The sequence below is a fragment of the Melospiza georgiana genome, chromosome 28 (assembly GCF_028018845.1).
Source record: "Melospiza georgiana isolate bMelGeo1 chromosome 28, bMelGeo1.pri, whole genome shotgun sequence".
Taxonomy (NCBI): Eukaryota; Metazoa; Chordata; class Aves; order Passeriformes; family Passerellidae; genus Melospiza; species Melospiza georgiana.
Window position 1 is genome coordinate 5,264,521 of NC_080457.1, and position 23,860 is coordinate 5,288,380.

At 57.6% G+C, this 23,860-nt stretch overlaps 1 protein-coding gene across 1 annotated transcript; it reads left to right on the top strand.

Annotated features, from left to right (window-relative positions):
* Positions 1-5,584: 5,584 nt before the first annotated feature.
* On the top strand, positions 5,585-23,638 carry LOC131094040 (alpha-2-macroglobulin-like protein 1). Its single transcript, XM_058041501.1, has 36 exons — positions 5,585-5,652; positions 6,769-6,958; positions 7,843-8,005; positions 8,548-8,600; positions 9,200-9,220; positions 9,315-9,468; positions 10,952-11,036; positions 11,499-11,607; positions 11,688-11,802; positions 13,338-13,447; positions 14,335-14,499; positions 14,610-14,831; positions 15,128-15,185; positions 15,419-15,564; positions 16,153-16,302; positions 16,449-16,550; positions 16,753-16,834; positions 17,046-17,208; positions 17,348-17,573; positions 18,376-18,502; positions 18,712-18,833; positions 18,979-19,030; positions 19,225-19,299; positions 19,454-19,630; positions 19,737-19,818; positions 19,909-20,065; positions 20,172-20,246; positions 20,416-20,572; positions 20,663-20,880; positions 20,971-21,186; positions 22,502-22,620; positions 22,709-22,799; positions 22,912-22,980; positions 23,070-23,172; positions 23,332-23,373; positions 23,622-23,638. Exons 1-36 carry the CDS (start codon positions 5,585-5,587, stop codon positions 23,636-23,638), a joined length of 4,281 nt encoding a protein of 1,426 aa, XP_057897484.1.
* Positions 23,639-23,860: the final 222 nt, after the last annotated feature.

The window sequence follows — 23,860 nt, forward strand, 5'->3', positions numbered from 1 at the left end:
TGTGTGGCCTGGGGGGGACACGAGGTCCAGGGGAGGTTGCTGGGGGGGAAGATCATCCCAGGGGGGGAGAGCACCCTTGGTGCTGAGCTGTGAGCCAAGGGTGGGACATTAAAGAGTTTGGAGCTGGATCTGATGTGTCCTGGCTGTGCTGAGGGGGATCCATCTCCTCGGGAAGACTTCACACTGCACAGGGAGCACCCCTGAACAGGGAGCACCCTGCACACAGAGCACCCCTGAACATGGAGCACCCCTGAACACAGAACACCCTGCACACAGAGCACCCTGCTTACAGAGCTCACTGCACATGGAGCACCTCTGAACAAAGAGCATCCTGAGCTAGGAGCACCCTGCACATGGAGCACCCCTGAACATGGAGCACCCCGAGCTGGGAGCACCCTGCACACAGAGCACCCTGCACAGAGCACCCTGCACACACAACATCCCTAAACATGGAGCACCCTGCTCATGGAGCACCCTGCACACAGAGAACCCAGCGCAGGAAGCACCCTGAACATGGAGACCACTGCACACAGAGCCCCCCGTGAGCAGGGAACACCCTGAACAGAGCACGCTGCACACAGAACACCCTGAACATGGGGGACCATGCACAAGGAGCACCCCTGAAAAGGGAGCACCCTGCTCACAGAGAACCCTGCAGATGGAGCACCCCTGAACAGAGCACCCTGAACATGGAGCACCCTGCATGTGGAGCACTCCTGAACACAGAGCACCCTGCACAGGGGTCATCCCTGTACACACAGCTCACTGCACATAGAGCATCCCTGCACACAGAGCACTCTGCACAGGGAGCACCCTGCACACAGAGCACCCCTGAAAAGGGAGCACCCTGTACATGGAGTACCACTGAACATGGATCACCCTGCACATGGAGCTCACTGCACACGGGACGCCCTGCACACAGAGCACCCCTGAATAAGGAGAACCCCTGAACACAGAGCACCCTGCACACAGAACACCCTGAACACGGAACACCCCTAAACATGGAGCACCCTGCAAACAGAGCACCCCTGAGCACAGAGCACCCTGCACACAGAACACCCCTAAACATGGAGCACCCTGAACATGGAGCATCCTGCACACAGAACAACCCTGAGCAGGGAGCACCCTGAACAGAGCACCCTGCACACACAGAGCACCCCGCACAGGGAGCAGCCCCAAACATGGAGCATCCTGCACACAGAACACCCTGAACAAGGAGCACCCTGCTCATGGAGCATCCCTGAACAGAGCACCCTGCACACAAAGAACCCAGCACAGGCAGCACCCTGCACACAGAGCACCCTGAACACAGAGCACCCCTGAACAGAGCATCCTGCCCACAGAACAGCTTGCACAGGGAGCACCCTGAACACAGAGCATCCTGCACACAGAACACCCTGAACATGGAGCACCCTGCACAGGGAGCACCCCTGAATAGAGAGCACCCAGTACACAGGGCACCCTGCATATAGAGAACCCAGCACAGGGAACCCCCTGCAGATGGAGCACTCTGCACACAGAGCTCAGTGCATGCACAAAACACTCTGCACACAGAGCACCCTGCACACAGAGCACCCTGCACACAGAGCACCCTGCACACACAGAGCATCCCCACCCCAGGGCTGGTGTGAGGAGCACATGGCAGGGTGAGGGTTACCCTGGTCTGGGGCTGCCCCTGAGGCAGGGCTCTCCCTGCACCACTGAATGCACAGGAAGAACATCCACTGAAGCTCCAAATTCCCAGCAACCCCTGGATGGTGCCCACCTGGACACAGTCCCACCTGGAGGTGCCTCTCCATGGCCTGTGGACCATGACACATCCAACAGCTGGATGGTTCCCTGCAGCCAGGCAGGGATTTGGGATCTCCTGGCTCCTTCCCAGGGTGGCAGCAGGGCAGGGACAGGGCAGGGACAGGGCAGGGTGTGGCTGTCCCCTTGTGGGGAGCAGGGTGTGCAAGGTTTCCCTCCCACCCTGGGATAAAAAGTGCAAACCCAGGCACAGAGCTCCGGTTTGGCACCATTCCTGCTCTCAGGAGAGCTGGATTATGGAGGAAATCCTCCTCAAATCTGTTGCAACATCAAACTGCAAAGAGGCTTCCCATGAGGAACAACCCATGGGATCAGGAGATGTCACATGGACATGGCCAAGGGCAGAGGAAGATCCCATGTCCCAGAAAACTCCTTTAATCCTTTCCTGCTACCCAGGATTCCCAACGTGCGCTGTGGTCTGTCAGCTCTGAGCTGGCCTGGGGGTCCCACCACACTCCTGGTGTGGTTTGGCTGCCCAAAATTTGGGTCTGGGGGGGTTGAGCATCAATGGAGCCATGGAATGGTTTGGGTGGGAGGAACCATAAAGCCCATCCGGGTCTGCCATGGCAGGGACACCTCCCACTGTCCCAGGGTGCCCCAATCCCATCCAGCCTGGCCTTGGGCACTGCCAGGGATCCAGGGGCGGCCCCAGCTGCTCTGGACAAATCCTTGTCCTGCCTGAAGGGGCCCAGCCAGCGCCCTCCCTGGGTTTTCCACTGGGAGTGGGAGGTGAAAGCTTGAGGAGAGGAAAAATCCTTGGCATGGGGGCTCTGGAAACAAATTCTGGTGCTCCAAGGCCTGCCCTGCCTGGCTGCTCTGGGTCCCCATCCCTGCAGGGGTGTCACAGACATCTTTTGTGAAAAATCCTTTCTTTAGGATTTTTCCTCCTGAGAAGCTGGGAGGCCTCAGGAACAAAATGTAAACAATGGTTATCTGCTGCTGTGGGATGCAACAGGTGCATCTGTGATTGGTCTCATGTGGTTGTTTCTAATTAATGGCCAATCACAGTCAGCTGGCTCGGACTCTCTGTCCCAGCCACAAACCTTTGTTATCATTCCTTCTTTTTCTATTCTTAGCCAGCCTTCTGATGAAATCCTTTCTTCTATTCTTTTAGTACCATTTTAATATAATATATGTAATAAAATAATAAATCAGCCTTCTGAAATATGGAGTCAGATCCTCATCTCTTCCCTCATCCTCGGACCCCTGTGAACACTGTCACAGGGCAGTGGCAGAATGGCCAAAATTTTAATATAAAATATATCATTAAATATATAAATATACAATTTTTATATGTATTATATAAATATATATTAAATAATATAATAAATAATATTAAATAATACTATACATATATATTAAATATATAAATAAATCAAGCCTTCTGAAACATGGAGTCAGATCCTCATCTCTTCCCTCATCCTGTGGACACTGTCACAGAGGGGTTTCACAGCCCTGTGGAGGCGGCACTTGGGGACAGGGCTCACGGTGGCCTTGGCAGTGCTGGGGGAGCTGTGAGCTCCTGTCCCCCCCGGGATGTCTGGCCGGGCACTGACCCTGCCCATTTCCTGCAGGGCTGGGTGAGCTCGGGCCCTGCTCCCTCCTCGTGTCCTTGGCACGGCAGCTCCAGCCCCTCCGGTCACCCTGGGGCTGCTCCAAAGGGCAGGAGGTGGGCACAGAGCTGTGTCCAGCAAAACCCGGGCTGGGCAGGTGTGGGCACAGAGCTGTGGTCATCTGAGAGCCCATGGAAAAGGTCAGGCCCATGCATGGCTTCCTGTGGGGCCCTGGCACAGATTCCCAGAGCCGTCCCTGGATCCCTGGCAGTGCCCAAGGCCAGGCTGGATGGGATTGGAGCAGCCTGGGACAGTGGAAGGTGTCCCTGCCATGGCAGGGGTGGCACTGGAGGGCCTTTAAGGTCCCTTCCAGCCCAAACCATTCTGTGATTCCATGATTCCCACAACCTCAGAGGGAAGGGAACTGCAAAACCCCAGAGCAGGGGATGTGCTCAGGACTGTGGGGCTGTCATGGGGCTCCTCAGCTGTCCCACATTCCCACCAGGACACAGGGAAGCTGCTGGAACCCTGGACACTGAGAATTTCAGACTTTCTGTGCTGCCAGGCACTGACCCCCAGGAGAACTCTGCATTGACCTGAGGGTGTGGAGCAGCTTCCAAAATGGAATGATGGAACTGGGATTGTGGGTGTGGAGTTTGGATAGAAGTGTGTGACATCACAGGGTGGAAAACTTAAAGTTTAAGGGTTGAGAATATAGTAATGGATATAAAGCAAGATGGAGGTTTTAGGGTGGAGGCTGGTCCTTCTTCTTCTTCTTCTTCTTCTTCTTCTTCTTCTTCTTCTTCTTCTTCTTCTTCTTCTTCTTCTTCTTCTTCTTCTTCTTCTTCTTCCCCTTCTCCTTCTTCTTCATCTTCTTCTTATCCTTCTTCACCTTCTTCTTCTTCTCCTTCTTTTCCTCCTTCCTTCTTCCTCTCATTCTTCTTTCTCCTTCTCATTCTTCTTTCTCCTCCTTCTCCTTCTTCTCCTCCTTCTCCTTCTTCTCCTTCTTCTTCTCCTTCTCCTTCTCCTTCTCCTTCTCCTTCTCCTTCTCCTTCTCCTTCTCCTTCTCCTTCTCCTTCTCCTTCTCCTTCTCCTTCTCCTTCTCCTTCTCCTTCTCCTTCTCCTTCTCCTTCTCCTTCTCCTTCTCCTTCTCCTTCTCCTTCTCCTTCTCCTTCTCCTTCTCCTTCTCCTTCTCCTTCTCCTTCTCCTTCTCCTTCTCCTTCTCCTTCTCCTTCTCCTTCTCCTTCTCCTCCTCCTCCTCCTCCTCCTCCTCCTCCTCCTCCTCCTCCTCCTCCTCCTCCTCCTCCTCCTCCTCCTCCTCCTCCTCCTCCTCCTCGGGTTTGGGTGGTTTTTTGTAATTGGATGAACAAGTCTGCATTGTGGGCCACAAGTGGTTGGTTATTGGGTTAAAAGTAAAACCAATTTAATAAATAATTAATTAATAAATAATTTTTATTATTAGACAGCTTATCCTTTAAAGGCCTTGTAGAGAGAGAGAGAGAGAGAGAGAGAGACAGGTCTCCATTTTAAGTTTGTTAGAATGAAGTGCTGTAGAAGTCAGGGTTTGTGAGACTGTAACATAGAATAAGAACCAATAAACATTTGGATCTGAACAAAAAATACTGTCTCACACATTTGATCCCACCCTTAACAGACAAAAGAAGTGAAGAATCCACAGGCAGCAGCTCGGGCCTGCCCTGGCAGGTGTCCATGTGTGCCATGGGAGCAGATGGTGATGCCACATCCCCACACTGGCCTGTTCCTCTGTCCAGACTGGGTGAAACTGGGCAAAAAGCCAGCCCAGTTTCACGGGACACGTGATTTGCCCAAACCTGGTTGCATTTGAAATACCTGAAATTGTTCATTTCTGAGAAATCAGCCCCAGCTCGCAGCCCCTCCCCAGGCTGTGCTCCCTGTTTTCCTTTCCTGTGTGTTCCTGCTGCCTCCTGACATCATTTCCCAGCAAACCTGTGGAATCCTGGCCCAGAGTGAAGCTCCAGGGACCTTTCCCAATATTGCAAACATGCCTGGAGTCCTTGACCCCCGGAAGCCGTGGGCAGAGGGCAAACATTGCCTGGATTTATCTGCAGGTGCCCAGGGCTGCTGTGCCAGCCCTGCTGGGGACACAGGGACCCATTGCAGAGCCAGACACAGACCCCGAGGGACCCAGAGCTGCAGGGGGAGGCTGGGGCTGCTCCCAGCATCCGCATCCAGCTGGAGCCATGATGTGTCCAGCCCTTCCCATCCTCTTTGCCATCGTGCTCCTCTCAGCCGGGGCCTCTGGAGCACCGTGAGTCCCCTCTGTGTGTCTGTCTGTCCCTGCTGGGCTGTTTAACCTTGGCAGCTCCTGGTGGGGTTCAATCCCTCTTGTGCCTGCTGGGGTGGTTGAGCTTCATCCTCTTGGCTTCATCCTCTCCTGGTGGGATTCAGTCCCTCCTGTGCCCTGGCTGAGTGCTTTAATCTTGGCTCCTCTGCAGTTTTTGGTGGGATTCAGTCCCTCCTGTTCCTGCTGGGTGGTTTAACCTTGCTTCCCTTGCAGCTCCTGGTCGGATTTAGTCCCTCCTGTGCTTGATGAGGTGTTTAACCTTGGCTCCTTTGCAGTTCCTGGTGGGACCCAATCCCTCCTGTGCTTGATGGGGTGGTTTAACCTTGGCTCCCTGGCAGTTCCTGGGGTATTCAATCCTTCCTGTGCCTGCTGGGTGCTTTAACCTTGCTTTCCTTGCAGTTTCTAGTGGGGTTCAACCCCTCCTGTGCCCGCTGGGGTGGTTTAACCTTGACTCCCTGGTAGTTCCTGGTGGGATTCAGTCCCTCCTGTGTCTGGTGGGATGGCTGAGCTTCATTCTCTTGGCAGTTCCTGGTGGGATTTAATCCTTCCTGTGCCTGCTGGGTGGTTTAACTTTGGCTCTCTGGTAGTTCCTGGTGGGATTTAATCCTTTCTGTTCCTGCTGGGTGGTTTAACTTTGGCTCTCAGGTAGTTCCTGGTGGGGTCCAGTCCTTCCTGTGCTTGATGGGGTGGTTTAACTTTGGGTCTCTGGTAGTTCCTGGTGGGATTCAGCCCCTCCTGTGCCTGCTCGGCTGCTTTAACCTTGCTTTCCTTGCTGTTCCTGGTGGGATTCAATCCCTCCCATGCCCTGGTTGCTGCCCAGGGCTCCCCAGCTGCTCAGGCTGGGGGCTCTCCCTGCCCGGGAGCACTGAGGACACGGCTCTGGTGGCCCTGGTGGCTCTGGTGGCCTTGGTGGCTCCAGGAGCTGTTGTTCCCTCACCTGCAGAGCTGAGCTGAGGAGCCCAGGGCAGCCCAGCAGCACAGAGGGGATCCTGGGCGGGTTCCTGTGCTCCAGGGGCTGTTCCAGGTCTCTGTGCTGGATGTGCCTCAGCCCAGGGCTCTCCTGTCCCCTGTCCCTGCCAGGAGCTTCGTGGTGGTGTCCCCGGCTGTGCTGTACCACCCCCAGCCTGCCACGCTCTGGGTGCACCTCAGGGACCTCCAGGGGCCCGTCCAGCTCCATGTGCAGCTGCAGGGGGACAGCGGGACCCCTCCCACCACCCTGCTGAGCCGAGAGGTCCTGGAGCCCCAGCTGTACCTGAACGTCACCTTCCCTGTGAGTGCCACCCCAATGCCACCCCAGTATCACCCCAAAGGAGCTGGGAGCAGGTCGAGGGGACCCTCCAGGCCATCTCCACCAGGGCTGGGGACAGATGTGACTTCCCCATCTTGTGGCAGGGTCTCACCCTCACCCTGATTGTTTCCCACCCCTGATCGTTGGGTTGCCCCATGGATTCAGGCTCAGCTGGATTCAGGTTATCCTGGCTGGAATGGTCCCTGGGTGTTGTGGGAATCCACAAAATCAGAGGGTTTTGGGAAAGCTGCAAAGGCAGGCCCCAGAGACAGCAGAACTGTGATTAGAGCTGAGCAGCAGCCATGAGATTGGTCAGCAGAAAAATTATTTAAAAAGTAGAAAAGCAAGGACAAATAGAACAATGGTCTGTGGATTAACGCTTGTCTAGAATAACTCTCTAAGCTACAGAAAAGTTTATCTAGCAAGATATTAGGAAATTTGAAGCTTAATAATGGAGCTCTGTGCATTGTGTTTTAAGGCTTACAAGCAGGTATTGTATTCAAAATAAGCAAGCATTGTTTTAACCACAGGTCCGTGTGATTACAGTGGTTGGATAGAACTGCTGTCAATGTGCTTTTGCTTTGTGGGATTGGTCAAAAAACTTATAAATTGTAACACTGAGTTCTTAATCTGCTGCCTGGGATGTGAGCTGCTGCCATAACCATGCGATGAGGCTGATGCTGGAAAATAAAACAGCTCAAGGCAGTTCCCAGCAGCCCCGTCCCGTTGGTGATTTGTACACAGCTCCCAGGCAGTGTCAGGTGTGGGGTCCCTGGAGCTGGGCCTGCTCGGGGTCACCCTGGCCCTGTCCTTGTCCCCATCCTGGCCCTGTCCTTGTCCCACCCCGAGCCCACTGATCCCCGCAGGCTCCGGCCCCTGCCCGAGGGGAGGAGGAGATCGTGGCCCTGAACGTCTCCATCCGAGGAGAGTCCCTGGATGTCTCCGAGAAGAAGAAGGTGATGCTGAGAGTTCTGAGCCCCGGGGTGTTCATCCAGACCGACAAGGCTGTGTACAAACCCGGGCAGGAAGGTGAGGGGGGCGGGAGGGACCCCCATGCCCTGGGGACAGCGCTGAGGGGCCGAGCCTTGCTCTGCACTGCCTGGAACCGGGAGGGTTATCCTGGGATGTCCTGGGTTGGGTTATCCCGGGATATCCTGGGTTGGGTTATCCCGGGGTTTCCTGTGTGGAGTTATCCCGGGATGTCATTCGAGGGGTTATCCTGGCATTTCCTCCAGGGGTTATCCCGGGATGTCTGGTGGGGGGTTATCCCAGGGTTTCCTCGAGGGGTTATCCCGGGGTGTCCTGGGTGGTTATCCCGGGCTTTCCTCGGGAGGTTATCCCTGGATGTCCTGGGAGAGGTTACCCTGGGGTTTCCAGCCAAGGGTTATCCTGGCATGCCCTGGGTTGGGTTATCCCAGGATGTCCTGGAATGCTCAGCAGTGCCAGACTTGCTGTGGGCCGTGCTGCTGGGGGCAGGGCAGGGCTCAGGGTGGGTTTCCCTCCCCCTTCCCACGGGGAATCGCCCTCCCTGCGGGATGAAGCTGCTCCTCCATCTCCGTTTCCTTTCCCAGTGAAGTTCCGAGTGGTCTCTTTGGACAAGGACCTGACCCCCAGCAGCCAGAAGGTGAAGCAGGGCTGGGACACGGGGAGATGACTCAAAATCCATCCTAGAGCCAGGTTCAAAATCCTTCCTAGGGCCAAGCTCAAAATCCATCCCGAAGCCAGGCTCAAAATCCATCCCAGGGCCAGGCTCCAAATCCATCCCAGGGCCAGGCCAAAAAACATCCCAGGGCCAGGCTCCAAATCCATCCCAGGGCCAGGCTCAAAATCCATCCCAAATCCAGGCTCATAATCCATCCCAAAGCCAGGCTCAAAATCCATCCCAGGGCCAGGCCAAACACCATCCCAGAGCCAGGCTGAAAATCCATCCAGGGCCAGGCTCAAAATCCATCCCAAATCCAGGCTTGAAATCCATCCCAAAACCAGGCTCAAAATCCATCCCAGGGCCAGGCTGAAAATCCAACCCAAAGCCAGGCTCAAAATCCTTCCCAGAGCCAGGCTCAAACTCCATCCAGGGCCAGGCTCAAAATCCATCCAGGGCCAGGCTCAATCTCCATCCAGAGCCCCTTGAGGGCTCACAGCATCCCACCCTCCCTCTGCCAACCCTGCTGAGCCCCCAAGGACTGGAACTGCTCCTCTGACGATTCTCTCTTTGCCTTCCAGCTGCCCCTGGTGTTCCTGCAGGTGAGTTTGGGACCGCCATGGGGTGGCAGAGGGGGCCCAGGGCACAGCCAGGTCTCTCTGTCACCTCCCTGGCGCTGATCCTGGTGTCCCCCAGGATCCCAGCGGGAACCGCATCGCGCAGTGGCGGGAGCTGAGCCCTCGGCAGGGAATCGTGGATTTGTCTCTCCCGCTGGCCTCGGAGCCGGCGCTGGGCACCTACACCATCAGCGTGGAGGGGAAGAGCCACTCCTTCAGTGTGGAGGAATACGGTACTGTGCCACACTGTGTCACCTGTCCTGGCCAGATGGTGACAGTGAGGGGTGACAGTCCCCCAGGCAATGAGTTGGGGACAAGCGACAGCTTATACAGGGGGGCATGTCTCAAGGGAGGATGCAATGTTCAGCTAATCAGGAGAACTGGGGGTGGAACACAAGGGCAAAGGATACAAGGGAGGAAAACTGCTTGGGACAGGAGGGGTTAACAGCTGGATGTGGGAGGAAAGGGTTTGAAACTTGGCAGAAAAGTAGCTAAGTAGCAAAGAGATAAACGGATACCTGGCGAAATTGAATAACAAAGACAAGTCTGTGTCGCTCCAAAATCAGGGGGAAAAAAGCCCAAAAAAACGAACAAACAACAAATCAAACAATAACCTATAAAATAAAAACACACCACAACAGTACTGGGCTCTGGGAAAGGGGACCCCATCCCGGGCAGCAGGTCCTGACCCCTGCAGCCACCCAGGAGATGTTGTCACTGTCCTGGGAGTGACCCCCCTCCCCCATGTCTGTTTTGTGGTGATAATCAAAACTCCACAACTTTGTGAAAGTTGTAAAGCCGGTATGGTTGTTACAGCGCTGGACACATGTGGGAATTGTTCCCCTCAAGATGATATGTGTACCTCTGGGAACTTCAGGTCCTTTTTTATCCCCCTCTCAGATACATATGCATGCAATATCACCATAGGTTCATATATATCCATTTTTACGAATTTCGCGTGACATTTGTCGCTAGTTCTTCTTTACCAGAAACAATTCCTAGGTCAGGTTGAGCTGCTGTCACAGCAGTCTCTCTGTCACTCTCTATCACCCTCTGCCTCTCCCTCCCCTTGCTGCCCGATTGATAAATGACACAAAACTCGGATAAGTTTTGTGGGTGCTTTATTAAGGGCCCGGGGAGCTGGGGGACTCACGTCCCAAAGCCCGAGCCCCCGATTTCACGTATGGGTGCTTCCCTCTTATACATGCGATTCATGACAAAAGTCTCCAAGAAACAGTTCCCTGTTCCCCTTGCCTAGTCACAGACCCCTTGTGATACATTCCTTGGTTCACAAACAAGATCATTAATCTTCTGCTTATCTTATTCTAAGAGTATTGTATGCTGCCTCCAGACAGGTTAGCATTCTTACTTTCCTGCACTAGTTTAATTATTTATTAAATCCCTAAGACTACCTGCTAGGTTACACACAAAACCTAACACACACTTTCAACGGCTACAAAACTACTTTTTAACAAACCAGTTCACACACAACTCACTATAATTAAATATTTTGCTAAATTTCATTTCTTTTCCAACACCCTTTATCTCTGTCCTTCACTGAAGCAACTTCACTGAGCCTAGGCTTTGCAGTCTGGCTAAATAACTATGGTTTCCAACCACAGACTCAACTCAAAAATGCACATTTCACCTAAATCAAAATGCATTTCTACCCTGGAAAATTTTCACTTTGCCTCTTGTCCTTGTGCCTGTCCACAGTGCTGCCCAAGTTTGAGGTGACCATTCACCTCCCCAGCGTGCTGTGGGAGCAGGACGAGAAGATCCCGGTGGAGATTTGCGGGCGGTGAGAGGGGAGCAGGGAATGGGGGAGATGGGGGGGATCCAGTGGGATGGGGTGTGACGGTGTTCACAGGGATCTTAGGATGAGGATCTGACTCCATGTTTCAGAAGGCTTGATTTATTATTTTATGACATATATTAAAACTATACTAAAAGAATAGAAGAAAGGATTTCATCAGAAGGCTGGCTAAGAATAGAAAAAGAAGGAATGATAACAAAGGTTTGTGGCTCGGACTTTCTGTCTGAGCCAGCTGACTGTGATTGGCCATTAATTAGAAATAACCACATGAGACCAATCACAGATGCACCTGTTGCATTCCACAGCAGCAGATAACCATTGTTTACATTTTGTTTTTGAAGCTTCTCAGCTTCTCAAGAGGAAAAATCCTAAGGAAAGGATTTTTCATAAAAGATGTCTGTGACAGTGGGGGCTCCCAAGCACAGCCTCTCTCCTGTCCCCACACAGCTACACCTACGGGAAGCCCGTCCAAGGGAAGGTCCAGGCTGACCTGTGCCTCAGACAGAACTTCTGGGCTCACGGGTTACGGAAGATCTGCACCCAGGTCATGGGGCAGGTGAGTGTGGTCAGGGCTGGGCTGTCCCTGCAGGTGCTCCTTCCTGGGAATGCTGCTGATGGGGTTGATTTTCCCTCCAGACGGAGAAGAACGGCTGCTTTTCCACAGAGGTTTCGCAGGCTGCCTTCAAGGAGGGGATTTCGTTTTCGTGGAAGAAACTCGAAGTCGAGGCATCACTGGTGGAGGATGGCACAGGTGGGGATTGGGGGTGTGACCATCCCAAGGGATTGGTGCCCTCCAGGAACACCCAAAAGTGCTGCTGGGGTTTAGGGGTGCACATGCAGGGATGAGGTTTGGGTGGGGGTGTGAGTCAGGGCAGCCTGGCAAGGCTTGGAATTTCAGGTGTTGATAGCCACCAAGGCACCAGGCACCAGGAACAGCGGCAGGCTCAGCCTCTGGCAACCCTGAGCAACCCCTGGGGTCCCTGCAAGGGCAGGATGGCCCCGGATTAAAGGGGTGCTGGACCCTTCCTAAGGCACTGGGAGATGCCACCTCTCTGTGCCATGCTGGCAGTGCCCTCAGCTCAATCATGCCAGAGCCAGGCTCAAAATCCATCCCAGGGCCAGGCTCAAAATCCATCCCAAAGCCAGGCTCAAAATCCATCCAAAGCCAGGCCCAAAATCCATCCCAGGGCCAGGCTCAAAATCCATCCCAAAGCCAGGCTCAAAATCCATCCCAGGGCCAGGCTCAAAATCCATCCCAGGGCCAGGCTCAAAATCCATCCCAAAGCCAGGCTCAAAATCCATCCCAGGGCCAGGCTCAAAATCCATCCCAGGGCCAGGCTCAAAATCCATCCCAGGGCCACGCTCAAAATCCATCCCAGGGCCACGCTCAAAATCCATCCCAGGGCCAGGCTCAAAATCCATCCAAAGCCAGGCTCAAAATCCATCCCAGGGCCAGGCTCTAAATCCATCCCAGGGCCAGGCTCTAAATCCATCCCAGGGCCACGCTCAAAATCCATCCCAAAGCCAGGCTCTAAATCCATCCCAGGGCCAGGCTCAAAATCCATCCCAGGGCCAGGCTCAAAATCCATCCCAGGGCCAGGGTCAAAATCCATCCCAGGACCAGGCTCAAAATCCATCCAAAGCCAGGCTCAAAATCCATCCTGAGCCAGGCTGGGATCTGCCCCCAGCTGCACCTCAGCTTTAGGTCTGGAATACTCCACAGGGCTTGTGCTGCTCTTGTAGGAGATGCAATCTGTGCTGGAGGAAAGCCCAAATGTGGTGGTGTTCACAGGGCCCTGAGGAAGAGGGAAGAGATGAGGATTTGACTCCGTGTTTCAGAATGATTTATTGATTTATGATATGATTTATTATTTTATTATATATATTATATTAAAACTATACTAAAAGAATAGGAGAAAGGATTCCATCAGAAGGCTGGCTAAGAATAGAAAAAGAAAGAATGATAACAAAGGCTTGTGGCTGGGACAGAGAGTCTGAGCCAGCTGACTGTGATTGGCCATTAATTAGAAACAACCACGTGAGACCAATCAGAGATGCACCTGTTGCATTCCACAGCAGCAGATAATCATTGTTTACATTTTGTTCCTGAGGCTTCTCAGCTTCTCAGGAGAAAAAAATAATCCTAAGGAAAGGATTTTTCATAAAACATGTCTGTGACACCCAAATGCCCAGGGACCATTTCTGCAAGGGGACAGGGGCACTGGCCAGAGCTGAGCTGTGTCATGTGTCCTGCAACATCCTGAGCTCCCCACTGGCTCTCCACAGGGCTGGAGATGAAGAGCACCAAGACCTGCATGTTTTTACGCAAATTTGTCACGGCCACCTTTGAGAACCCCGATCGTGCCTACAAGCCAGGGCTCCCCTACAGCGGGACGGTAACGGGGGCTCCCCTCTGCCCTGGGGCTCCCCTGTCCCTGCTGCTCCCATCCCTGCTCCTGCCCATCCCAGTCCTGTTCCTGCTGCTCCCATTCCTGTCCCTACTGCTTCCATCCCTGCTCCTGCCCATCCCATTCCTGTCCCTACTGCTTCCATCCCTGTTCCTACTGCTCCCATCCCTGTCCCTGCTGCTCCCATCCCTGCTCCTGCCCATCCCAGTCCTGTTCCTGCTGCTCCCATCCCTGTCCCTGCTGCTCCCATCCCTGCTCCTGCCCATCCCATCCCTGCTCCTGCTGCTCCCATTCCTGTCCCTACTGATTCCATCCCTGCTCCTGCCCATCCCATCCCTGTTTCTGCTGCTCCCAGCCCTGTCCCTGCTGCTCCCAGCCCTGTCCCTGCTGCTCCCATTTCTTTCCCTACTGCTTCCATCCCTGTCCCTGCTGCTCCCATCCCTGCCCCTGCTGCTCCCATTGCTGCTCCTGCCCATCCCATTCCTGTCCCTACTGCTTCCATCCCTGTTCCTACTGCTCCCATCCCTGTCCCTGCTGCTCCCATCCCTGCTCCTGCCCATCCCAGTCCTGTTCCTGCTGCTCCTATCCCTGTCCCTGCTGCTCCCATCCCTGCTCCTGCCCATCCCATCCCTGCTCCTGCCCATCCCATTCCTGTCCCTACTGCTCCCATTCCTGTCCCTACTGCTTCCATCCCTGTTCCTGCTGCTCCCATTGCTGCTCCTGCCCATCCCATCCCTGTCCCTGCTGCTCCCATTCCTGTCCCTACTGCTTCCATCCCTGTTCCTGCTGCTCCCAGCCCTGTCCCTGCTCTCCCAGCCCTGTTGTGCACCAGCTGCAGCCCCACACTGCATCATCCCCCCTTCCATCCCACCCAGATCCGGCTGGAGGAAGCCGACGGCTCTGGGCTGCCCCAGAGGCAGGTCCTGCTCTCCATCAGCAACAAGGGAGAAGAGAGGACACAAAGCCTCCTGACTGACGGCTCAGGGAGAGCCTCCTTCCAGCTGGACACCTCTGGCTGGGGGGACGGGGTCTCCTTGCGGGTAAGTGCCCACCCTTGTCCCTCCATCGGGGGTCCTGAGCTGCTTCCTCCCCTGGAGCTGCACCAGCCTCGGGGGCTGCTGGTGGATTCACCCCCTGATTCCCACCTCAGGCTGAAGTTAGTGAGACAGCTGAGAGCCAGGAGGGCTCGCTCAGGCCCCAAGGTGCCTTCCTGACCCTCATGCCCTACTCATCCAAGAGCGGGAGCTTCCTGCACATCCGTGCCCCGCGGGGCGAGCTGCCCTGCGGCCGCTCCCAGCTGCTCCACGTGGATTCCATCTTTGGCAAGGAGGCTTTGGGCACTGAGCTGAGGAGCCTGGATATGGTTTTCATGGTGAGCCCAGCAGCAGGAATCAGGGGGGTTCTGTGGGAAGGGCCACATTTCCACGTTGTTCATGGTGGTGTCCCCAGGGACAGGACAATGAGCAACCTGTCCTGGAGGGACTGAGGGGCCTGTCAGAGGAGGTGGCTGCTGCCACTGTGGGGCCTGCACCCCCATGGGAGCTGGTGGGGGGTTGGAGACTGGGCATGGTCAGAAATCATCCCTGAACTCTCATCTGGGTCCATCCTCCACCAGGGCACTTTGATTCCATACTCAGCATCTGTTTTGTTTTCCCCCCTCCTCTGCAGGTCCTGGCCAAGGGCTCCATTACCAGCATCTTCAGGAAAGAGGTCTCTGCAGAGCCTGGTATGTCCCATGGCAAGGAGGGGCTGTGCAGGGCTCTGCTCCTCACAGAGCCACGAATGCTTTGGGTTGGAAGGGGCCTCCAAGCCCATCCCATTGCATTCCCCTGCCCTGGGTAGGGACAACCTGCACTCTCCCAGGGTGCTCCAGGCTCTGTCCAACCTGGCCTTGGACACTTCCAGGGCTGGAGCAGGTGCAGTTTTTCTGAGTAACATCTCCTCCTTTCCATGGCCCAGGACAGAGATCCTCCCTCTCCCTGGAGCTGCCCATCGGGGTGGAGCTGGCGCCCATGGCCAGGATTCTGGTGTACGTGCTGCTGCCCAACGGTGACGTGGTGGCTGATAGCACTGAGCTCTCCGTGGCCAAGTGCTTCCCCAACCAGGTGAGAGGAGCTGGGCTGTCCATGGCTGCTGCCTTGGGATCCATCCCGCCCAAGGAGCATCGCAGTGTCAGGGTCTCCCAACCCATTCCTTGCTCCCAAACCCTCTGAGAAGAGCCTTCCCTATGTGTGGCTGTGTCACAGACATCCTTTATGAAAAATCCTTTCTTTAGGATTTTTCCTCCTGAGAAGCTGAGAGGACTCAGGAACAAAATGTAAACAATGATTATCTGCTGCTGTGGAATGCAACAGGTGCATCTGGGATTGGCCCATCTTGGATGTTTAGATTTAATGGCCAACCACAGCCCAGTTAGCTTGGACTCTCTGTCTGAGACACAAACCTTTATTATTCATTCCTTTCTATTCTATTCTTAGCTAGCCTTCTTAGATGAAACTTTTCCTTCTATTCTTTTTACTATAGTTATAATGTAATATATATATCAGAAAATAATAGATCAGCCTTCTAAAACATGGAATCAGATCCTCATCTCTTCCCTCATCCTAAGAGAATATGAACACTGTCACATGGCTGGGTCTGCCCTCCACGGTAGTGACTGCCCTGTGTCCCTGTGTCCCTGTGTCCCTGTGCAGGTGCAGATGGCATTTTCCGAGGCCAGGGCCCTGCCTGGGGCAGCGCTGACGCTGCAGCTGGGGGCTGCCCCGGGCTCCCTGTGTGCTGTGCGGGCCGTGGATCGCAGCGTGCTGCTCCTCAAGCCTGAGGCTGAGCTCAACGCCGAGGCTGTGAGTGCTGGCCCTGCCTGGGGTCTCCCTGCAGCCCCAGGAGCAGCTTGGGCTGGGCTGGGGTCATATTGGTCCCTATTACATGGACCCAGTGCTGCAGTGGGCAGAGCTCTGGAAATGAGGGTTTTGCATGTCTTTATTCCCAGGTCTACAAAGCACTGCCCGAATTCAGCAACCCCCACAGCATCCAGGAGGAACCATTCTGTGACTGGCTGGACTCCAAGAGGGACCCCTACATGTTATTCCAGGTGAAGCCCCTGGGCCTCCCAGAGCTGCCCCTGCTTCTCCCAAGTGCTGGGAAAGCCACACCTGTGGCACAGGACTTCCCTTTCCTGCCAAGCCCAGGCTCCTTCCCCACCTGTTTTCTGTAGCCCTGGGACTACTCACTGCTGGAATGGGGATCTTCCTCCTGCTGGCTGTGGGGGATGGACAATCTCTGCTTTTCCACAGGATGCAGCACTGAAGCTCTTCACCAAGAGCAGGGAGCCTTGCCGGCGCAGGCTCTACATGGTTGGAATGGCAGGTCCTGGAGGTGAGCACAGCCCGTGGGCTGAAAAGAGCAAAGAGCTGGTGGCCAGTCCTGGCTGTCATGTCCTCAGGGGGACTTGGAGCCATCCAGAAAACACCCTTGGCATCAAAGAGGAAGGACAGGGATGGAAAAGGATTTTGGTCACCCTTGTGCTGGCTGCAGGCAAGGTCCAGCTGGGACCTAAGGCTCCCAAGTTCTGCTTTGCCTTTTCCAGGAGAGGTGACACTACTCCGTGGGGAGGTGGGAAGAAATGTTTATGCAGGAATTATGCCAATGTTCACCTCAGTCAGCTCACCCCTCACTGAGGGCGGGGAAGAGCCCCCAGCACCCCGGACATACTTCCCAGAGACGTGGCTGTGGGACCTGGTCCCTGTAGGGTGAGAGACAGCTCCCAAGGGGACCTGGGGACCTCAGGACTCCTTCCCCCTGTGCGCTGGCACCAGCAGTGTCACGGTGGTGCCACTCAGGCCATGCCACCAGCCCTGCTGGGGTGGCCTCATGGCGTTCTCCATGCAGGGAGAGTGGCTCTGCCGAGATGACGGTGACAGTGCCTGACACCATCACAGAGTGGGAGGCTGGGATGTTCTGTACAGCCCCACAGGGCCTGGGGCTGTCCCCTGCTGTCACCCTCACGGCCTTCCAGCCGTTCTTCGTGGAGCTGGCGCTGCCCTACGCTGTGGTGCGCCACGAGAGCTTCACCCTCAGGGCCACCGTCTTCAACTACCTGCGCCAGTGCCTGCGGGTGAGCGGGGACAGGCGGGGACAGGGGCTGTGCCAGGGGCTGTGCCAGGGGCTGGGGGAGCTGTGCCAGGGGCTGGCAGGTTCAGGGGAGGTGACCCTGGCTCTGGGGTGTGATGGAGGTGTGCCCTGGTCTGGCAGGTTTGGGGGAGCCCATGGAGGTGACCCTGGCTCTGATGGAGCTGTGCCATGCTCTGGCAGGTTTGGGGTAGGACAGGGAGGTGACCCTGGCTCTGATGGAGCTGTGCCCTGGTCTGGCAGGTTTGGGGGAGCCCATGGAGGTGACTCTGGCTCTGAGGGAGCTGTGCCATGCTCTGGAAGGTTTGGGGGAGCCCATGGAGGTGACCCTGGCTCTGATGGAGCTGTGCCCTGGTCTGGCAGGTTTGGGGGAGCCCATGGAGGTGACTCTGGCTCTGAGGGAGCTGTGCCATGCTCTGGAAGGTTTGGGGGAGCCCATGGAGGTGACCCTGGCTCTGATGGAGCTGTGCCATGCTCTGGCAGGTTTGGGGGAGCCCATGGAGGTGACCCTGGCTCTGGGGTGTGATGGAGCTGTGCCATGCTCTGGCAGGTTTGGGGTAGGACAGGGAGGTGACCCTGGCTCTGATGGAGCTGTGCCATGCTCTGGCAGGTTTGGGGTAGGACAGGGAGGTGACTCTGGCTCTGAGGGAGCTGTGCCATGCTCTGGCAGGTTTGGGGGAGCCCATGGAGGTGACCCTGGCTCTGAGGGAGCTGTGCCATGCTCTGGCAGGTTTGGGTGAGGTGACCCTGGCTCTGAGGGCTGATGGAGCCATGGCTGTGCCCTGCAGGTTCAGGTGACGCTGGCAGAGTCGGCGGAGCTGGAGGTGTCACCGAGGGCAGGGGACACCTACACGAGCTGTGTCTGTGCAGATGAAGCCAAGACCTTCCAGTGGGGCGTGCGAGCCACCAGCCTGGGTACAGAGCTGCCACCACCCCACCCTGCTGCCCGGGGACCCCTCAGGGGATGGGGTTGGGTGGGGAGGGAGGGCAGGAACCCCACGGGATCTGGGGAGTTCTCCCTCGCTCCACTCCTACCCTCCCTGGGGACCCCCAGCCCAAGCCCAGGGGGCTGTGCTCAGGTTTGGGGGCTCCCTGGGGACTGAGGGCCGTGTTTGCACCCTCAGGGGAGGTGAACGTCACTGTGAGCACCGAGGCCCTCAGCTCCTCCGAGCCCTGTGGCAACGAGCTGCCCCTGGTGCCGACCCAGGGCCGCGTGGACACTGTGATAAAGCCCCTGCTGGTGCAGGTCAGAGGGCTGGGGAGGAGGAAAATGGGATGGATTTGGGTGCAAACAGCCCCTGGGGGGCAGTGGGAGAGCACCCAGACATGAAGGGGACTGGGGGACAGGCAGGTCCCTCCTCCTGACTGACTCTGGTGCTGCTTCCTCACAGCCCGGCGGGATCCTGGTGGAGAAGACTCACAGCTCCCTGCTCTGCCAGGAAGGTAGGACTGGCCAGGGGTGTTGGGCAGTGCCGTGGGACATGGCCAGGGATGCTTGGCCACTGGTCACAAGGGCCACCAGTCCAGAGGAGCCAAGGGTCAGGGTGCTTGGGCAGGAACAGGGGGGGTGAGGCTGCCACGGGCCAGGCTGGGAAGAGCTGGGCATTCCCACTGTCACAGCCCCCTGTCCCCACAAGGTGCTGAAGAAGTGTCCTTGGAGATTCCTGCAAACATCCTGGAGAGCTCCCAGAGGGCCCACATCAACGTGATGGGTAAGGGACAGGCTGGGGGGGCCTGGGGACCACAGGGGACAGGGTTGGTGCAGAGGTCCCCAGGCTCAGCAGGATGTGGGACCACCCAGAGCTGACACAGAAGGGGACACGGGTACATGGGTGACACAGCTGATGATGTGTCCCCCTGGCACAGGTGACATCCTGGGCAATGCCCTGCAGAACCTGGACGGACTCCTGGCCATGCCCTACGGCTGTGGGGAGCAGAACATGGTTCGCTTTGCCCCCAACATCTACATCCAGCAGTACCTGGAGAAGACGGGGCAGCTGCTGCCGGACATCCGCGCCAAGGCCCAGGGGTTCCTGCAGAGCGGTCAGTGAAAGCCTGGCAGGGACACCACAGTCCCACAGCCCCCTCCTCACCCCACCTGGCTCCCCTGGGCACAGAAACAGTGCCCTGTGCCCACATCCCCCCGCAGGGTACCAGCGGGAGCTGCTGTACAAACACGACGACGGCTCCTACAGCGCCTTTGGCAAGAGCGATCCCTCGGGCAACACCTGGTGAGGGCTCTGCAGCTGCACCCAGGGCTCCTCCTGCCATCCAGGCAGCCCCAGTGCTGACTCGGCCCTCTGGTGTCTCCCTGGCTCCAGGCTGACAGCGTTTGTCCTCAAGTCCTTCGGGCAGGCCCGAGCCTACGTGGCCATCGAGGAGCGGCACATCACGGACGCGCTGCGCTGGCTGCAGCGGCGCCAGAGGAAGAGCGGCTGCTTCCGCAAAGTGGGCAAACTCTTCCACAACGCCCTGCAGGTGGGGCAGGGCTGGGCTGGGGACCCAGAGCGTGCTCTGGGCGTGGGGGTGTGCCTGTGTTGGTGTCACAGCCTGGTCGGACCCATGTCCCCCTGTCCCCTTGCAGGGCGGTGTCTCGGATGAGCTCTCGCTCTCGGCGTATGTGACGGCAGCAATGCTGGAGCTGGGAATGCCCACGCTGGTGAGGATGGACCCTTCTTCCCACGGGGACTGGTGGGGTGGGGACAGCTGCTGGGACAGGCATTGGCCATTCCAGGCCACCAGCATAAACTGGGCACAGATGGTCACACTGGGCAGCACTGAGCGAGTCCCATGCCCTGGGCTGGCTCCTGACTCCTCTGCCACGCCAGGAGCCGGTGCTGAGCTCAGCCCTCAAGTGCCTGGAGGCTTCTCCCACGGACGACCCCTACACTCAAGCCCTGCTGGCCTACGTGTTCGGGCTGGCAGGGCTGAGGGAGCAGCAGCAGGCGCAGCTGCAGCGCCTGGCCCAGCACAGCGTCAGTGCAGGTACTGCCTGGGCAGGGCACCGTGGGCAGTGCCCCCCCAGAGGGACCCCAGCCCATGGCAGGGGCTGAGCTGCTGCCCCTCCTCCTGCAGATGGGCAGCTCTACTGGAAGAGGAAGGGGCAGGCTCAGGAGGACTTGGAGCTGTCGTGGGCCGCGGCCCCGTCGGCCGAGGTGGAGATGACAGCATATGTCCTGCTGGCCTACCTGTCCCAGCCCTCGGTGTCCCCTGCTGACCTGGGGACAGCGTCCCGGATCGTCCGCTGGCTCTGCAAGCAGCAGAACCCCTACGGGGGCTTTGCCTCCACGCAGGTACCGGCCCTGGGCTCCAGGGGCTGCTCCAAACTGGCCCCTCCTGGGAGCAGCGCTCAGGGGTGACCCTGGCACTGTCCCCGTGCACAGGACACCGTGGTGGCCCTGCAAGCCCTGGCCAAATACGCCGCCCTGACCTACGGCAACAACGGGGACATGACGGTGACGGTGACATCGCCTACGGGCACGGCCCAGGACTTTGTGCTGGACAGCAGCAACCGGCTGGTGCTGCAGCGGGCGGCGCTGCCCGAGCTGCCGGGCACCTATGGGCTGCGAGCCCGCGGGCAGGGCTGTGCCCTGGCACAGGTGGGTACAGCCTGGGCTGCCTGTGCTGGGTGCTGTGACCTCGCTGGGCTCACCCTGTGCTGTCCCCCAGGTGACCCTGCGCTATAACGTGCTGTCCCCCGTCCCCAGGTGACCCTGCGCTATAACGTGCTGTCCCCTATCCCCCAGGTGACCCTGTGCTATAACGTGCTGTCCCCTGTCCCCCATCCCCCAGGTGACCCTGTGCTATAACGTGCTGTCCCCTGTCCCCCATCCCCCAGGTGACCCTGTGCTATAACGTGCTGTCCCCTGTCCCCCAGGTGACCCTGCGCTATAATGTGCTGTCCCTGTCCCCCAGGTGACCCTGCGCTATAACGTGCTGTCCCTGTCCCCTGTCCCCAGGTGACCCTGCGCTATAATGTGCTGTCCCCTGTCCCCCAGGTGACCCTGCGCTATAATGTGCTGTCCCCTGTCCCCCAGGTGACTCTGTGCTATAACGTGCTGTCCCCTGTCCCCCAGGTGACCCTGCGCTATAATGTGCTGTCCCCTGTCCCCCAGGTGACTCTGTGCTATAACGTGCTGTCCCCTGTCCCCCAGGTGACCCTGTGCTATAACGTGCTGTCCCCTGTCCCCCAGGTGACCCTGTGCTATAACGTGCTGTCCCCTGTCCCCCAGGTGACCCTGTGCTATAACGTGCTGTCCCCTGTCCCCAGGTGACCCTGCGCTATAACGTGCTGTCCCCTGTCCCCAGGTGACCCTGTGCTATAACGTGCTGTCCCCTGTCCCCTGTCCCCCAGGTGACCCTGCGCTATAACGTGCTGTTCCCTGTCCCCTGTCCCCAGGTGACCCTGTGCTATAATGTGCTGTCCCTGTCCCCTGTCCCCAGGTGACCCTGCGCTATAACGCGCTGTCCCCTGTCCCCAGGTGACCCTGTGCTATAATGTGCTGTCCCCTGTCCCCAGGTGACCCTGTGCTATAACGTGCTGTCCCTGTCCCCCAGGTGACCCTGCGCTATAACGTGCTGTCCCTGTCCCCTGTCCCCAGGTGACCCTGCGCTATAACGTGCTGTCCCTGTCCCCTGTCCCCAGGTGACCCTGTGCTATAACGTGCTGTCCCTGTCCCCAGGTGACCCTGCGCTATAACGTGCTGTCCCTGTCCCCAGGTGACCCTGTGCTATAACGTGCTGTCCCTGTCCCCAGGTGACCCTGTGCTATAACGTGCTGTCCCTGTCCCCAGGTGACCCTGTGCTATAACATGCTGTCCCCTGTACCCAGGTGACCCTGCGCTATAACGTGCTGTCCCCTGTCCCCCTGTTGACCCTGTGCTATAATGTGCTGTCCCTGTCCCCTGTCCCCAGGTGACCCTGCGCTATAACGTGCCTCCCCCGCCCAGCACCGGGGCCTTTGAGCTGCAGGCGCAGACAGAGCCGCTGCCAGGCACGAAGAACGCGGGGTTCCTGCTCCGCCTCTGGGCACGGTAGGACTGGGGCTGGCCCGGGTTTGGGGGGGGCAGCAGCAGCCAGGGAGGGAATCCCTGAGCCCACCCTGGGGCTCTGCCCTTGCAGGTACACAGGGGAGCGCCCTGCCACCAACATGGTTGTCATCGAGGCCAAGCTGCCATCGGGATACAGCCCCGATAAGAAATCCACAGTGGAGGTGAGGAGCCCCTGCCCCCCTTTGGGATACCCCATGCCACAGGCCCCTGCCTGGGGCTGTAGGACATGGAGGGACACCTGCTTGGGGCCCCTCCTGAGCCGTGTCCCTGCAGCTGAAGAGGCAGAACCTGGTGAAGAAGGTGGAGGTGCAGCCTGACCAGGTGACCATTTACCTGGATGAGGTGAGATGGGGACAGCAGTAGCAGCCCTGGGATGTGGGGGGTTTTCCCATGGTGAGTGGTTACACCTCCCTCCTGGGCTGTCTCCACAGCTGACCAAGGAGGAGAAGACCTTTTCCTTCCAAGCCCAGCAGGACTTCGTGGTGAGCAACCTCCAGCCGGCCACCGTGTCCCTGTACGACTACTACGAGACAGGTGAGCCCTGCAGGGCCGTGTCCCCTGGCCCTGCTGCCAGCCCTGCAGCCCCAGGGGCTCCGTGGGGTCTGCCTGATCTCCCAGCTCCCACTGATGAGCTCTGGCTCCTTAAGGGAGCAGCTCCTCCCAGGCCCACGGTCACCACCCCTCCCATTGCAGGTGACCGTGTGGATGTGGCCTACACTGCACCCCCCAGCTCAGGTAGGGGCTGAACCTGCCAGGCATGGGGTTCCCCCACCCTTGGGAACCTGATGGGGACCTGGAGGGCACCAGGGGAAGGAGGGCAGGGAGTGGGGACAGGGGCTTTGGGGTCACACAGGGGATGGGACACTGAGCTCCAAGGGATGGGGCTCAGCCAGAGGGTCAGGGCCAAGCAAGGGTGGTGGTGGTGATGGGGGGGTGGTTCTGGGGACTCCCCTCTTACAGCACCCCCATATTCCCTTTTGAAGAGAAGGAAAACGTCTAACTCAGCCTGGAGCCTGGCAGCCCATCCCTGTTCCTGCCCCAGCTCCTGCAGCCACCAGGGACAGGGACAGCTGAGGGTCTCTGCTCCTACCCTGGCCTGGTCCTGACCCTCCATGGGGGCAGGAGGTGGCCCAGAGACCCTCCCAGCAGCACTGGCCCCCAGCAGGGCCCCTCTGGATGGAGCCCCAGCTCCCCCCCAGGATCTGCAGCCGAGGGGCTCCTG